At 41.6% G+C, this 16858-nt stretch overlaps 1 protein-coding gene across 1 annotated transcript in view; it reads right to left on the bottom strand.

Moving 5' to 3' along the window:
* The window catches only part of HTR2A (5-hydroxytryptamine receptor 2A), a 57585-nt gene extending 54613 nt beyond the window's left edge, over positions 1 to 2972 (bottom strand). The window contains exon 1 of the mRNA XM_019936576.3: positions 1613 to 2972. Within this exon, the coding sequence (XP_019792135.1) occupies positions 1613 to 2024 (412 nt within the window). The 5' untranslated portion in view covers positions 2025 to 2972. The remainder of the gene's footprint in view (positions 1 to 1612) is intronic.
* Between the last annotated feature and the right edge of the window lie 13886 nt (positions 2973 to 16858).

Raw genomic sequence — 16858 nt, 5'->3', positions numbered from 1 at the left:
AGTGCCTGGGGGGAAGCCATGCTTTGCCTGGTCGGAACTGATGTTGACCCTGGGAGGAGTTTTCTCTGCAAGGAGGCAGCCGCGGGCCGTAGTTTGGGTTTCCGTGGTGGGGATAAGGAGGGGGCATTTCCTCAGCCACCCAGCGGTGTCCGGAGGACCAGTTCAGGGACAGGACCAGTTCAGGGACAGTTCAGATGCCTGCCCAGGCATCTCTGGGCAGGAACCAGCTGTGCGCAGAGTTGTGGCCGCCAGGGGCCGCCGTTGCACCCCGAGCCGGAGGCTCCGGGTAGATGTCGGCTTTCTAACCCGGCTGGCCTTTGCTCGTCCCCACGGGCAACTCGGGGGTCCACCTGCCGCTCGGAGGTCCCCCCGCCCACCCCCCCACCGGGCTTTTGGTTCCCGGACAGGCCCTCTGAGAGTCATCTCCCACTCCTGGAGTTTGCCTTCAACGCAGCGGGGTTTTAGGAAGCGGGAACCTCTCCAGGATGTCTGGGAAATGACAGGCGAATTTAATCAAATCATCCTGGTGTGACATTGTGAGTGGTCAAGCGGAGGCTGGCCTTGCAAAGAGCACTATCGACCTTGTGTAAACCGGCGCCCCTGCGCTCCATTGCTCACCTCCTTCCTCCCCCATATTCCTTGGGGCTGGGTTGATTTTTTTTTTTTTCTTAACACTTAAGACTTGGCCAGAACATCCCTTCTAAAAGACAGCGCTCATAACTTGTTTCTAGCCCTGCGTGACTGCCGGTGTGCCTGTGTCAGCAGTCTGAAGATTCTCTGCCCCCTTTTAAAGACAGAAATCTAGCTGTATTACTCATAATTTGTAAAGAATATCACATTCTGCTTCCCGCTGAAGCCATCCCAGTGTCTGCCTACTTGCTGAGAGGTCTGACTCTTTCAAACTCTATTGAGAAGAAAGCAAGATTAATCTCTTCCCATGTGTTTCCCACCCTCCTCCAAACCAGACGGGAGGAGTTTATGCCTATGCATTTTTAAAGAGTTGAGGTTCTAATTCAAAGGCACACTTCTAAATTAGCTTCTCTGGGCAGGGAACAATTTAAAACTGGTATAATTCATTTATTCTAATGGAGACTCCGTATTTTAACAGTAAACCTACTGCACCACTAATATTTTCTCTGCAAATGTTCCAAGGTAATTGGGAAAGTTTTACTCCATTAGAAGTGCTGAAAACAGTGTGACAAAGATAAAACTGTCCTGTCTTGAGGGCTGTAATATTTGCTTGAGAATATAAAGGAGCGAAAACCAAGTGGATTCAGAACGACAGATGTCATTGCTTCATGACTGTGTTGGGACCTTTATAATTCTACATAAAATGTACATGTTTTTCAGCACAACACCTTATCTCCCTGCATAAAATATACATGTTTCAAAGCACAAAACTCTCCAGTGATCACACATAACAGGTTGTCTGATCTCTTAAAATGTGAGGTCTCATTTTAAAAGTAAAAGTTAAGCAGTATAACATGGTAGACCCTCCTGTATAAACAAAGCCCTGCTCTTAGTTTGTCCCGTGAGCCCTGACTCATCTGCTAATAACATGCACATGCTTTGTTACCAGTGTGGGTACAGCTGGGAAACCAACGCCACTCACCATAAAGGATGGTTAATGTGGAAACGGGCATGACAAGGAAACCCAGCAGCATATCAGCTATGGCAAGTGACATCAGGAAATAGTTGGTGGCATTCTGCAGCTTTTTCTCTAGGGACACTGCCATGATGACGAGTATGTTTCCAGCAATGGTTAGAATAATCACTACAGTTGTCAACAAAGCAGACCAGTTCTTTTCCTGGAGATGAAGTAAGGAGAAGCAGGGTGGTGACAGGCAGCCCTCACAGGAAAGGTTGGTTCGATTTTCTGAGTCCACTGTCCAGTTAAACGCATCCGAAGTGTTAGCTTCTCCGGAGTTAAAGTCGTTGTTGTAGAGCCTTGTGTCGTCATTTAATCGCATTAAGGAGTTTGTAGTTGAGCTCAGAGAAGTGTTTTCTTCACAGAGAATATCCATGTCTAAGCTGGAACTTGTAGCAGATGAAGTACCGAAAAACCGAGTTACAGGCTCTGCTCACCATTCAGCTTTACGTCCCCATGCTCTGTCACAGGCTGGCGTACGTGCTGGGCTTCTTTGGTTGGCTTTTTTTCTCCCATTATTACAATAGTAGTTAAAGAACTGTGGTGGCTTCCTTATATTTCCTTCCTTCACAATTTCAGTAGAATCCTTTGTCTGGCTTGATTTTTTTCTCCAAGGCAAGGACAAAAAAGCAGAATGAACTTTTAACATACAGGTTGCTGCGTTTTTAGCGGTCAGGGAGAAAAATGTGATCCTGGCCAAAAAAAAAAAGTTTTGTAACTACCGGGAATCTCTCTTAGCTCTGTCTCATTCGGTTGGTTATGCTGATAATACTAGTTGAGCCACGGCAGCGTTAAAACAGCAAGCAATCCAAAACAGTGGGGCTGGAGGTACTCTACACTGACAGTCAATTAAAAATACAGCCAGGGTTAATTCCATAGTAATTGGATGTACTTTGGGTTATAGGTCTCCGTCAGTCTTAGGCTGAATCGCCACGGCTGCTGGCAGGAATGTCAGCTTGTATCATGTGGCTTAGTTAATCAAAGAAAGAAAAAGTCTTCAGCAAAGATCAGCAGACAACTTTCCACTCTAGAGATTCTCACTGAAACGATTACATTTCGGCCAAGCAGCCTTTCAAGCCAGAAAGAAAATTATACAGCAATAAAATACAGCAGCCTGACTTACATAGGTCGGTCTTCAGGGTCCACACGGTAGACACACTTGGCTGTTCGGTGACTCGCTGCATCTCTCATGGCGATTAAGCCGGCAGAAAGCCCCCTTTTCCCTGAGCGTCGTCCATCAGCGTCATAGTAATTCGATTTCTGTTTTGCTGACTTCAAAAACTGCCTGGGAGAGTCGAGCCAGTTCCAGCGCTGCAAGGTCCGCGGCGGCTCCCTCTGCCCCCGCCTGGCTGGGTCCCTCCCTCCCTCCCTCCCGCGGGGCTCGCCTGGGCCGGGCGCGCGGTGAGACATCGTCCCCAGCCCCTCTCAAAGTCGCACAGAAGACATCGCAGGGCACAAAGTAGGCAGAGGCGCCTGCACACGGGCACTCGTGGTTTCCCCGGGAATGGACTTGCTGCCGGGCCGCCTCGTTCACTCCGGCAGCCCTCCCTCTATCTGTGTGTCATAAACTGCAAGGTAGCAACAGCCAGGGAGGGCGGACCAGACGGGCTTTATTTATTTTTCTTCCCTCTTTTTGCTACATATTAACAGTGGGAAGTTTTCCACTGTTTTTTAAAAAGAGAGAAACGGGAGAAATCGCCCTTTGTACAGATTCCTAAGGCAGGTAAGCCCCACTGAGACGTTTTTTAGGGTGAAGGGTGAAGAGAGAACGTAAATGAAGCCAGAGAAAGGTATATCCTAGGAGCATCGGTGCTTCCACGCAGAGCCCACCGAGCTTGTGCCTGAAGTGGAATTACTGACATCGGTGACGGGCTCAGAGTGGCCGAGCAGATTTTTGGTGCTAACGCTGATAAACTATCAGTACTGTTTATTATTAAATACATACGTCATTCAACTAGCTTATTTTCTTCGGCAGAAACATACCCCCTAGAAGTAATTCAATACCTCACATGTGGAAGAGAATAAGGTGGTTTCTCCAGAGGTAACACTAAAGGACAACCAGCTTTACTTCTAAGAAAGCTCCTCAGATTGTTCAAGAAGGTAGATATGTCAGGGGCTGTGTGTGTGTGTGGGTGCGTGTGTGTATCCTTATTTTTACAGGTGGGAAAATGGATTTTTTCCTGAATGGTTTTCTGGGTTTCTGTCCGTCTTCTTATTCTTTACATTTTCCCTAGACAAATGAACCTCCTCCCATGCCTTCAACATGTTTTTGGCCAAATCTGTACCTTCACGGTGGGTTATTTTCCTCAGCTCCCAACCTAAATATCTAGCTGCCCAGCAGGCCCTTCTATCTCTAGCCTAGGTAGACCTTGACCTTAGCATCTTTTTTTTTTCCCATCCCGCTGCCCACCTCTCAGTGCTTATTTCCACCCGTTCACTTGGTGAAGGATTCACCATGTCTTTCCACATCTATTCCCTCGTTCTCACGGCCCGATCTTAAGAAGTCTCCAGTGCCACCTCTGTGTATGTATTTCTCAAATCTCTTCTCCAGCCCCCAGCTCTCACTTCTTTGGTTAAAGGCAGCTGCATCATTGTCTCCTGGGCTGGAGCATGAGGTCCCTCCTCACTGCCCCTCTGTTTCCCGAGTAGGGGTTGGGCGGGTGAGGGTAAGGGGTGATTGCCACGTATTGTAGACCCAGCAGCTGAGAGAGCACAGGCTTTGGGGTTAGAGTTCCCTAGTTTTGAACCACAGCTGTGTAACTCATAAGCAGCAGAACCCCGGACAATCTAGTTGCTCCCTTTGATCGTAATGAAGCTGAAATGCGATAACGAGTAGAAATATGTAGCCCGTGTCTGACTGCTCTTGAAGAATGTTAGCCATGTTAATTCTTATGAATGTTCTTATTGATATTACTAAAAACCCCTGCAGTTTGTGTTTGCATTCCTTCAGTCTCTGTAGGGCACATGGATTCTGTCTTTGCCCAAGCCCACCGCTCCCCCTTTTCAGGCCTGGACTCCTGTAACTCTCCCACCAGCAGCCTACATGCGGATGAACTTGGAAGTTTCTGAGGATTTTTAAGCATTGGTACTTGCAGTTTCCTGTGTCTGGAGTACTCCCACCACCCCCCTTTTTGTGTCCATTTGGCAAATTCCTACTCAGCTTTCAAGGCTCAGTTCCAGTGTTATGTCCTCTGAGAATCCCAGGCCACCGCTTACCACCTGTGTGACCTTGATTAAGCTGCTTAACCTCTCTGTGCTGTGATTTCCTCACCTGTAAATAGGGAATAATAATAATTCCTGCCTCAGAGGATTGATGTGAGGGTTAAATAAACTTACATATGTGCTTGGCACCTTTTACACCCTCAGGAAAGGTTAATTGTTATTGTTGTTGAGCTTCCTGTTAGAGAGTTTTCTGTGGCACTCCTTCCCTGTGTAGGCAGAGGCTATAGCACCTTCTACAGTCTTCTGTGTGAACACTTCTCACACTGTATGTAAGCCCCATGAGGGCAAAGGCTATGTTTTTGTTGTTCAAGGTATGGTGCCTAGGTATATGTGAATGAATGAATGATTTATCATTACCTGTTTACATGTCTGTCATCTTTATTAGATGGTGAGCTTCTTATTCATCTCTGTACCCTCAATACCAAGCATGATGTCCTTTAATGGGATGTCCTTGGTAGATGCATTTTGAAGGAATATGTGAATTGATTATTAGCATATATTGAAAAGCAGACTCAGGGAGACTCCTCTAAACACTTTTTAATTAGTTTGTCCAATGGGATACTAAATTTTATTTTTTTAAAAAAAGGCAAAGGAAACAACAGGTTCCTACTGTATAGCATAAGGAACTATATTCAATATCCTGTAATAAACCATAATGGAAAAGAATACGAAAAAGAATGTATATATATAACTGAATCACTTTGCTGTACACCAGAAACCAACACAACATTGTAAATCAACTATACTTCAGTTTAAAAAAGTGAAAAAAAAAGGAAAGGAAAATGTGATGAAAAAAGAACACTTCAGTGTTGGAAGGTGATTCTAAAGCTTTTTGATGCTAAATCTTGTCTTACTGATTGTTGTGTTTTAGTTCTTAAAGATATCTGATGTTCTCAGGCCATTCTTCTTCCTGAAGAACAGCTAGGTTTCCAGTCATGGCAAAGCTAGTCATATGAGTGTCTTGGTGTATAGTTTATATTGTGAGAGAATTTTTTTAGTAACCATCTAAGATTATTTGCACTTTCTATTGCGGTTTTGTGAATGCTTGTCAAGGACAAAGCAATATGGGCAAAATCTCAGTCCTTGACTCCTGGTACTTGAACAGAGCTTGACTATTAATAGCCTGAGAATTAGATTTGGTCCGGAGGGTTTCTTGCAGATCAGACACCCCTTTGAGCCTGGTGAAAGGGGTGCGTATTGGCTGCTGTAGTGGACACTGGTGTGTGACGCCTCTCTCCCTTCAAGGCTGAGGCACTCACTCTCTCTGCTGCTGGAAGTGTTGGTAGCTGATGGCTCTCAGCTGATCCTCCCTGTGGAAATGACCCTCAAAGAGGCCACCGTGCCCATAGTTGTGCCCCTTTCCTAGGGCAGCCAGGATACAGTGATTGGTCTGTTGTGAAGATATAAAAGTCTGGCCCCCTCTGCCTCAAGGCTGGACAACACTTAAGGGCTGCCCTGGTTCCAGAGCTGCCCACCTTTGTTGTGGTTGTGTCACAGTTACACTCCTCCCCCTGCCTAGTCGTGTTTCCCGATAGGTGTTGGTCTGGAGCTTTCCACAGTAAACGGGTACACAAGGGTTCCCAGGGAACCCAATCTAAGACTTCTATTTTTAAATTTGTGTTTCGATGACTTGATGCTACCTCTGGATGAGTTGCATGTCCTACAGAGAACAGAGAGATAAGTATTGTCTATATCGTTGCATGCTTTCTTGACACAAACGTGGAATTGTTTGATAGACGACTGGCTTTACCGTCTAATAATTGCGAGAAGGAATTTGAGGTCAACAACTCCAAAATGAAATTTATTATTTTGGACAGAATTACTCCAGTACTTAATTGGACTTTCTTTAAGGGTACGTTTTGCAACTAGTTTATTCTGGGGGATTCACTAAAAAATGTTGATTTTATTTTTTCAGAGACTGCAGTGGTATTTATAGCCTCTGTTTGAATTTTTCCAGACTAAAGTTACTGGGTTCTGAAACATTAGTGCCTTAGAGATGTTAATATATGTAAGAAAAACATAAAGTTCCTTGAGCAATTGAACCTGGAACATACAGCATCCTGTAGCCTCTCTTAGAGATTTACAGTGCACAGAAGCATGTTCAAGGCTCTGAGAGATCCTGCAGTGAAGGCATTTGTTTTTTATTTTTCCCACTCCCCCTCCAGCCCCCAGAACACTCATTGCAGGAAAATTTATTTGTTAAAATTGAGTTATATTTTACATTCATTAAAATATTAATATCTTAAATGGTTCAATGCATTTTGATAAATATATTATACACCCATATAACTATTACCCAATCAAGACATCTACCATTTCCATAATTTCTGAAAGTTCCCTTATGCCCTCTTTGGACCTTCACTTAAATGGAAACATGTAGTACATGCTCATTTTGTGTCTGGCTTATTTTGCTTAACTGTATGTATGTAAGATTCATTCATGTTGCTGTGAGTAAATTTTTTTTTTTTTAATGGATTGCAGTCTGGGAAACTTAAATGGCCTGGACATTTGGGGTGTCAATCACTTATTTTTATTCAAAGAAGCATAGACTAGATCCTTCTTCTGTCTGTTCTTTTTAGGCTTTGTTTTTAAAGACAGTGGCCACCTTAACCTCCACTCAATTGTACCTGATTTTCTTCTAAATTGGCCACGTAGAATTTGTTTATTTCATGTTCATTCTTGACAATATGTCCCTGAGACTTCTATTAATCAAATCTTACTAATGGTCTAAGAATGAGAAAAAGAATTTCCCAGATTTCCTGAATGATATGTAATCCATCATTTCCTTTGGGTGTTCCAGTTCTGAGGTTTGGAACAAGCCTGACCGCTTGACCACTGCATGCTTGGAAAGCAGTGTCTTGCATTGCCTTCTGTTAATGTCATTGGCATGTGTGAAAAGAAACAACTACTTGAAATTAGCTAATGACTGTCATCTGTCTTTTCAGTTTTCCCACGGTGGTGTCTAGTTTTAACAATATTCATAAATTTAATGGATAATTACCAAGTGCTGTGTCAGACACTGTTTTAGGAGCTAAGTAATACCGTGAAGATGGACAGTGTTTCTGCCTTAATTCATTCACTTAAGGAATTGTTGGCGGTAGCAAGTGTGAGTATAGGGTTGAGGTATAAACTGGGCTGTCAATGGCCTGTTGATGGTATTTAAAGTCTGAAACTGGGCGAGATCATCCAGAGAGTGAATGAGGATATGAAAAGAAAGAGGTCTGAGGACTGAGCCTTGGATTACTCCAGTCAGGGAGTTGTAGAGGGACCAGTCAAGTAGATGGAGAAGAAGCAACCAGTGAGTAAGGAGGGGTGCAAAAAGAGAGTGATATCCTGGAAGTCAGGTGAAGACTCAAGAATAGAGAGTGCTCAACTGGGTCAAATGCTCGTGATAGCCTGAGTATCATGAGAACCAAGAAATGACCATCAAATTTGTCAAAATGGAAGCCTTTGGTGGCCCTAACTGGAACTGTTCCAATGGAGTGGTTACAGTAAAAGTCCAACTAAGTGGGTTTAAGAAAAAATGGGAGAAGTTACAATGAATGTAAAGAACTACTTTGAGGATTAAAAAAAAAAACAACACAGAATAATGCAGTAGTAATTGAAGGGTGATAAGAGGCAAAGACTTTTTTTTTCCAGGATAGGATAAATTATGACATGTTTTTGTGCTGATGGGAACAGTCCAGTAGAAAAGGGGAAATTGACAGTGCAATAGAGGCAGGAGATAATTGCTGGAATGAGGTCCTTGATTTGATGAAAAGGGATGGGTCAAGGACACAAGTGGAAGGGGGGGGTCCCTCCACCATAACAAGAGAGAAGACAGAATATTGTGGGCTCAGGTACAGGCAGCTGGTAGATGTGTTGATGTCAGATGATGATCAGAGTCCTTTATAAGGTTTGTATTTTAGTTAGGGGAGAAAGTAAATATATTTGTCATTTAAGTTCTGTGAGGAAGTGGTGTTGCGATAGAAAAGAACGAGGGACATTTTTTATAAGGGGATCAGGGAGGGTCTCCTGTGGTCTTCTGATCAGAGGTGAGATCAGGAGGATGAGAAGATGGGGGAAGACTCGGCAGGAGCAGCACGTGGGGAGACCCTGAGGCTGGACCAGGCTTGGTGTGGCGGGGCGAGGCGGGGTTCTGAGGACTGGTTGGGATTGGGGGGGATTGGTGCGGGATGAACCCTGAGAGGTGGTCAGGCATCATTAAGGCTTTTTGGGCCAGGCTGAATAGTCTGGATTATATTCCAAGTACAGTGGGAAGTCCCCTAGGGTTTCAGGCAGTGAAATACCGTAATTTAAGTTATAAAATGTGATGCCTATTTAGATGAAGGCATTGAAGAGTCCATTGGATTTGGCAACATGGGTTGGTTGGTGACCTTGATAAACACCAGTTTCATCGAAAATGTTAAAATCTACAAGAGCAACGTGGTGGTGGTGAGCAGGGTGAGTTCCGAGAGTGTGAGGTGGAAGGATATAAATTATATAGTGTCTCCAAGTGATAGGTGTCGTGGAAAAAACTAAAGCATGGGAAGGGGATAGGCACTGGAGCAGGGGTTGTAATAGTAGGTGGTCAGGGAAGGCTGTATTTGATCAGTGACTTGAAATAGGAGAGGGAATGATCCAGGCAGATATAGGGGGAGTGGGGTGAAGGTTGTTTGGCAAATTTCTCTCTGAGCAAAGGGCTTGAGGGGCATGACTGGGGTGGGTAAGAAAGAGCAATGAGGTCACTGTGGCTGCAGCCGCATGAGTGGGCTGGGAGTCCACGGGTCACTATGGGCAAAAGATTTGGCATTTGGCCACAGTGACGTGGGAAGCCATTTGATTTGGGCGGAAGTGCGCCATGCTCTGACATACGTTTTTTTTAAATGATTTTTATTGGGGTATAGTTGCTTTACAATATTGTGTTAGTGTCTGCTGTACAGCAAAGTGAATCAGTTATATGTACACATATATCCCGGTTTTTAGATTTCCTTCCCATTGAGGTCACCACAGAGCATTGAGCAGCATTCCCTGTGCTCTACAGTAGGTTCTTATTAGTTATTTTATACATAGTAATGTATATATGTCAATCCCAATCTCCCAAGTCATCCTCCCTGCCGCTTTCCCCCTTGGTATCCATAAATTTGTTCTCTACATCTGTGTCTGACATACATTTAAACTGATCACTCTGGCTGCTTTGAGAACAGAATGAAATGAGGGGTGAGTAGCGGGTAGGATGGAAACAGGATGTTGGTTTCAAGGTGAGAGAACGGTGGCTTGGACTAAGGTAGTGCTAATGGGTTTGTGAGAAGTGATCAGATTCTGTGTATATTTTGAAAATAGAGCCAACAGGACTTGCTGATGGATAGACAGGATGTGGCGTGTGAGAAAGAGAGCGGTGGCAGGACGACTGAGGCTTTAGACCTGAGTAACTGGAAGGATGGAATTGCCCTTCACTGAAGTGCTTCAGTGGGGAGCAAGTTTGGGGAGCAAGTTTGGGGAGCAAGGGTGAATATCAGATCAGTTTCGGGCATGTCAAACTTGAGATGTCTATGACAAACAAATGACTATGCTGAATCCAGGGTAGAGTGGAGAGTCCAGGCTGCAGATGTAAATTAGGAAATGGTCAGTGTATAGGGGGTATTGAAAGCCATGAGATAGGATGAGATTTCCCAACATCTGAGGAGAGAAAGAAGCAGTTGGAGAGCTGAATCCAATGATACCTCAACATTTGGAAGTGAGGAAGAACCAGCAGAGGAGACTGGTGTGTAGGCGTGGTGAGGAAGGGGGAAACACAGAGAAATATTTTCTTCCCTTGGTCTTAGAAGGAAATATTTCAAGGAGAGAAGGCAAATGAAATACCGTGAAGCTTTAAGATTCACATAGTTGAGGAGCATTTCATTATGTGGGAAGTTACTCAAACATTAACTAGAAGCAGGATAAAAACTCCAAAGAGTATGACCTCAACTTTAAAAACCACATGTGCATGGTCCTAAACTGAGAGGAAATGCATGGAAGCTTTCACAGTAATCACCTGGGCCAAGGAGTTATGGTGATTTCTTGTTTATGTTTATTTTGGATTTTATAAAATTTCTGAAGCATGTATGTGTTATGTTTAAAAACATAAAATAATTTTAAAATATTTAAACTAATTAAAGGTCATAGGAAGAGAGCCAGGGATAATCTTCTGTTCTAACCATGACTGGGATATACTGGGTTCAAGGTGAGATGTTAAAAAGACAAAAAACCCACAGCTTGTTCTCTTTAGGCATAGCAGTTGTATTATTCAGGATAATTATTGGCAAATGGTAGAAATCCAAGACGAAGAAGCGTCAAAGGAGCTTCTTAGGTAACTGACAAGTCCAGGAATGGAACTGATACTTCAGGCATGGCTGGATTAAATGGCTGAAAAGGTGCAGACTCTATTTCTATCTCTGAAATCTGTTTTCCTCTCAGTTGACCTGATTCTCTTCTACTACACATGGCTTTCTTCACGGGACTGGGAAAGATAGCTGTTGGCAGTCCTGATTTTACATAAGCTTGTGAAACAGGATTTAACTTTGTGACATTCCTTTAGCACATGCAGGGAAGACCCTGACTGGACCTGCGTGGGTCACTTGCCCGTTTCTGAACCAATCATGGTGGCTGGGAGGAATGGAGCCCTCGAATTGGCCAGTCTGGGACCTGCCAACTGCTCATTCCCGGGGGGAGAGGTCAAGGCAAAGTGATTGACCGCTTCCTTGGGACTGTATGGAATGGACCCCTTTCCCAAATAAGGATTTCTGCCCAGACTAGTAAAACGATGACTATCCACTCTGTTAGTGGAAAGTCATACTTGGCTTATCTATTTTTTTTGCCACGTGTTTTTATTCAGTCATATAGGCTCTGGTGCCCGAGTCATACTTAGGTATTACTATGTCTTAAAATTGGTTTTTATTTTAACTAATAAAATACACGCATATTATTAAAAAACCATGTAGAAAAGGATCTCCCTTCCAATCATACTGCCCATATTTTAGATCCTCTCAGCTACTTTCTTTGCATATGCAAGTGTGTTTGCATGAGTGTATGCATACATGTGATATATAGACGTATATATAATATATATGCATACATGTGATATATGTATATATAATTATATTAAATTTTTAATTAAATATATAAATTTAAAAAATAGGCAATACAATTCTTCTGAAGGACATGCCATGATTCATTTGACCAGTCTCTTCTTGATAAACAGGTAAATAATGTATTAGGATTGAAAATACCAAATTTCAAAGATACCACCAAATAGCTATTCAAAATAATGTTAATTTATATTTCCACCAACAATTTAATAATATTTTCCCCACATCTAACACAGGGTTCTTTAAATTGGCAGCTCTAACATTTTCACATCTTATGAACCACCATTTGGTTATTCTAATAAAATTTGACTCACTAGAAAACAGAATTATTCTAATGAAGATACCTATGAATATAAATACTTAGGAAAAATTTCTTTTCACTTATGTATAAACTTTCAAGGCCTAAAAAATGTAGCAAGTTTTGGAAGCCACTGTCTTAGTAGCCACTTAAAAACCTTGACTTTCACTTGGAGTATCTTCATCCCTCATTTGGAGATTCTCTGCTTTTATCATTTCCATCAATGTTCATTTTAACTGCATTTTAGTAACTTGGTTCCAGGTAATTTCTCTACAAAGATCCAGTGCTTTTCTCTGGATGATTTGCTATTAAAAAAGTCAAAGGCTGTAATGTGTTTGGAGAAAATACTTCACCTACTAATGCACTGTGAAATTTTAACACACAGGACTTGTGCAGAGCTGTGTCTGTGATCACGGTCTTTACAGTGTTTCTGACTTAAGTGTATGTGTACCTTTACTTATCAGCATTACATAAGATCTATAAAGGAAGAGAAAATCTTCATGCTCACATTACTTCTTGCTTTCTTTCTGATACTTCCTTCCGGTTTTGTTAATTATATCATTTCGAAACAATTCTGGGGCTTATAATGTTAAATCCATTTTGTGATCATAATCTTCACAACTGCTCTAGGCTTAGTCCTACAGTTTGCTGGCATGAATGCTTACCAACATCTGTTTGGCCATTGCTGTCTAGTTATTCTTGGTTGGTTGTTCTTTAGCGGGTTCTTAAAAATGAGTCATGGAACTGTATTCCCTGAGTGCTTAATAGTTCAAAACCACTTCTCTATCTTTACACTTTAGTCTAAAATTCTTGTCCCATTTTCTTTCCTTGAACACTGTGTGCATATATATATACGTATATATGTGTGTGTATATATATATATATAACCATTTTCAGGTATGATTGACATATAAAAGAACTGTACATATTTAATGTATACAAGTTGATGAGTTTGGAGATAAGTACACATTTGTCAAGCCATCACCATAATCTATGTCATAAACATATCTATCACCTTCAAAAGATTCCCCCTGCCTTCTTATCATTTTTTTGGTGATAAGGACACTTAAGGTCTACCCTCTTAGCAAATTTTTAACTATGCAACACAGAATTGTTAACTGTAGGTACTGTGCAATATAACAGATCTCTAGGACTTCCTCATGTTGCCTAACTGAAACTTTGTACCCTTTGACCAATACCTCCCCGTTTTCCCCTCCTCCCCAACTCCTGGCAAAGACCATTCTTTCTGCTTCTGTGTTTGACTATTTTAGATTCCTCATGTAAGTGGTATGAGCTAGTATTTGTCCTTCTGTATCTGGCTTCTTTCATTTAACATGATGTCCTCCAGTTTAATCATGGCACAAATGGCAGGATTTCCTTCCTTTCAGAGGTTGAATAACATTCCATTGCATGTGTATATCACATTTTCTTTATTCACCCATCAATGGGCGTTTACTTCCATTGCTTCCGTGTTTTGGCTACTGTAAGAGGGCATTGTACATACTGTCCTACCGTCTTCTGGGGTTGAATATGGCTGTGTAGAAGTATGAGTTTAGTGAGATTGTTTCCCCTTTCTGTCTTGATGCTCAAAGGACTTTTTTCATTTCTTTTAAGCTTTTAACACATAGGACTTGTGCGGAGCTGTGTCTGTGATCACGGTCTTTACAGCGTTTCTGACTTAAGTGTATGTGTACCTTTACTTATCAACATTACATAAGATCTATAAAGGAAGAGAAAATCATCATGCTCACACTACTTCTTGCTTTCTTTCTGAAAGAAAGAAAGAAATTACTTCTTGCTTTCTTTCTAGTTAAGTTTATCAGGAAATGTATTGTTCTTGCTTGTTCCGTGCCAGTTTTTCTTGAAACATAGTGTGCTCTTTTAATGTGTGGATTAAATTCTTCTTGAATCTCTCTCTCTCCCTCCCTCCCTCCCTCCCTCCCTCCCCCTCTCTCTCTCTCTCTCTCTCCCTCCCTCCCTCCCTCCCTCCCCCTCTCTCTCTCTCTCTCTCTCTCTCTCTCTTTCTCTCTCTTTCTCTCTCTCTCTTTCTCTCTTTCTCTCTCTTATCTCTGTGTGTCTGTGCTTGTGTCTGGCTCTCTGTCTCTTGGCCAGATTCAGTTAAAAGGTTGTTTGATGTATTCCACTCAATAGCAAGGTGGTCTTAGTGATGCTGTCTAGAGCAGGGGTCATCAAACTGTGGCCCTCAGGCTAAATACTACTTGCTGCCTGCCCATTTTCTCAATAAAGTTTTATTAGAAGACAGCCATGCTCATTAACTTGTATATTGTCCATGGCTTCTTTTATGCTACATGGCAGAGTTGAGTAGTTGTGAAAAAAATCATTTGGCCTGCATATTCTAACACATTTATCTGGCCCTTCACAGAAAAAAAAAAAAGTCTGCTGATTCCTACTGCAGAATAACTAATTCTCTATCACCTCACAATTGTCTCATTTAATTTTTCTGTGGTAGCGACTCTAAGAATAAGCCAGAAACTTCCATTTCTCACCTCTGTCACCACAGTAGAGAGCATGTGAAAATTTGGCATGTAAACAGACGTTTCATGTTATTTCTTAGCCATGGACTTGACCACACTTTTGTAAGCCATCAATTCACTTTTCGGGAGACTTTAAACTTTTAAAGGTTTGAAGGTAAAGAGCAAAGTTAGAATATTTTACTATTGGTCATCCTTTTTGATATTCAGAAGTCTGCCATGTAATAGATCAATCTTTCATGACTGTATAACTGCCCCCAAATTTTGTTAGTATCTGTTTGGGGAGCTGGTCACGATCCATGACGTTTAGAGCCATTTACAATGGACTCTATTGGCCAAGGAATGTCATGGGAGATTGGAGGACATAAAACAAATGTATTCACCCAACCATCCCTTTCTTTTCCATTCTACTTTTTGGCTTCCATTTCCAGGCGCATTTTTCATTTTTGTAATCAGAAGTTACAGTGATTATACACTGTACGTGCTTTTCTGAAAACAAAATAAAGCCAGTAGGGGAGGCATCATTTTTGCCTGGGAGAACTGTAATGGAACCAAGAGGCAGGGCACTAAAAACATGCAGCATGTTTGCTTTTGTTGACAATGTACTTGTTATTTTCCCCCTAAATCCTTAATTTTTTTTAACTCAAAGACAATTAAAGATGGTTGTTGAATTGTCCACTACTTTTCTCTTCTTTGCGTGAATGATGCTGGGTGATTTTAAGTTTTGCTCCTTTGTCTTTGTTTTCAACCTTTGCTCCTCTCAATCTTCTCCAAAGTCCACCCGTTCTGGAGCCCAGATGAGAAATGGCTGGTGAGGCCAGAGGCTCCATACACAGTAGCTGTTCAGTCACTGCACCATGCCAAACGATACGCCAGCTCTCACCAAATCTGATGATGATCTGCCTTTTAAATGATTGCCATGCATTGCAAAATCTTTCAATACTCAGGTCATTTTTTTTTTCCTGCTGCATTTGAATTTGGGTCCTGGAGTTTCATCACTTCTTCCTTCAATGACCCTTATTTTAGTGACACCCTACTGAGTCAGGGTCCCAGCTCCTGTATGTTAAAAACAGTGTGTCACAGCCAGTATTCTTTCAGACAGCACATTATACACCCATATCTGTTGGCATGGTAGGTTCGTCACCACCTACCATTTGCTTTCCCACCCCAGAAAAGCATGTAAAATTGGAAATATTTAAAAATCCTCTGGAATTGTCTAATTCTAAGCTGGCATGAGCATTCCTTTGTAATATGCTTGTCCACATTGATGTTGAGTTATACTACTGGTTATGAACTCTTGCTACATTTAAGAATAATAGCAGATGCTTTTGTATGAAACTTATAGTCATATCTTGTTCTAAAACCAAGGAAGAGAAATGAATGCTTATGGAACCATGTGCCAAGTATTATGCTTTGCATACCTGTTATATGATGCTGGCAACAACTGCGAGAGAGGTGAAGTTAAGAGTCTGTGACACAGATGCCCTCAGAAGTCAAGAGATGTGCCCAAGTTTAATCTCACAGGCCACTGCTGGAGTTGGAATCTTAACCCATGTCTCCATTTTTCTTTCTTTTTTTATTACATCATATTTTCTTTGACTATATATTTTAAATTTTATTATGTCTTGGCTTTTAAATTTTAAACTGTGCAGTAAGTGCTATTAATTTTGCTATGGACACTTTAATTTTATTTTACCCTCATTATATCGCTATATAATAGATTACAGTAAAGTTCACATATTGTAAGTCTGCAGCTTCATTAATTTTTCCTAAAATGAACATACCCATGTGACCAGAACTTAGGTTGAGAAAGAGAAAATTCCAGCATATAAGAAATCCACTTTATTTTCCCTTTCAGTCGCTCTCTATCCACTCCAAGTGTAACCGTATCCTGACTTCTAACAGCAAAAATGAGTTTTATCATTTATTAAATTTTATTAGTAGAATTATACAGTATGTACTTTTTTGTATAACCTAACGATACTTTATAAATATTAGACAAGCACATTATTTATACTTTGCTAATTATTTTCTGGTTTTAGCTGTCATTTTCTTTTTTTTAACATCTTTATTGGAGTATAATTGCTTTACA

The sequence above is a fragment of the Tursiops truncatus genome, chromosome 18 (assembly GCF_011762595.2).
Source record: "Tursiops truncatus isolate mTurTru1 chromosome 18, mTurTru1.mat.Y, whole genome shotgun sequence".
Lineage (NCBI taxonomy): Eukaryota > Metazoa > Chordata > Mammalia > Artiodactyla > Delphinidae > Tursiops > Tursiops truncatus.
The sequence above is the reverse complement of the archived record's forward strand: the minus strand, read 5'-3'. Positions and strand labels throughout refer to the sequence as shown.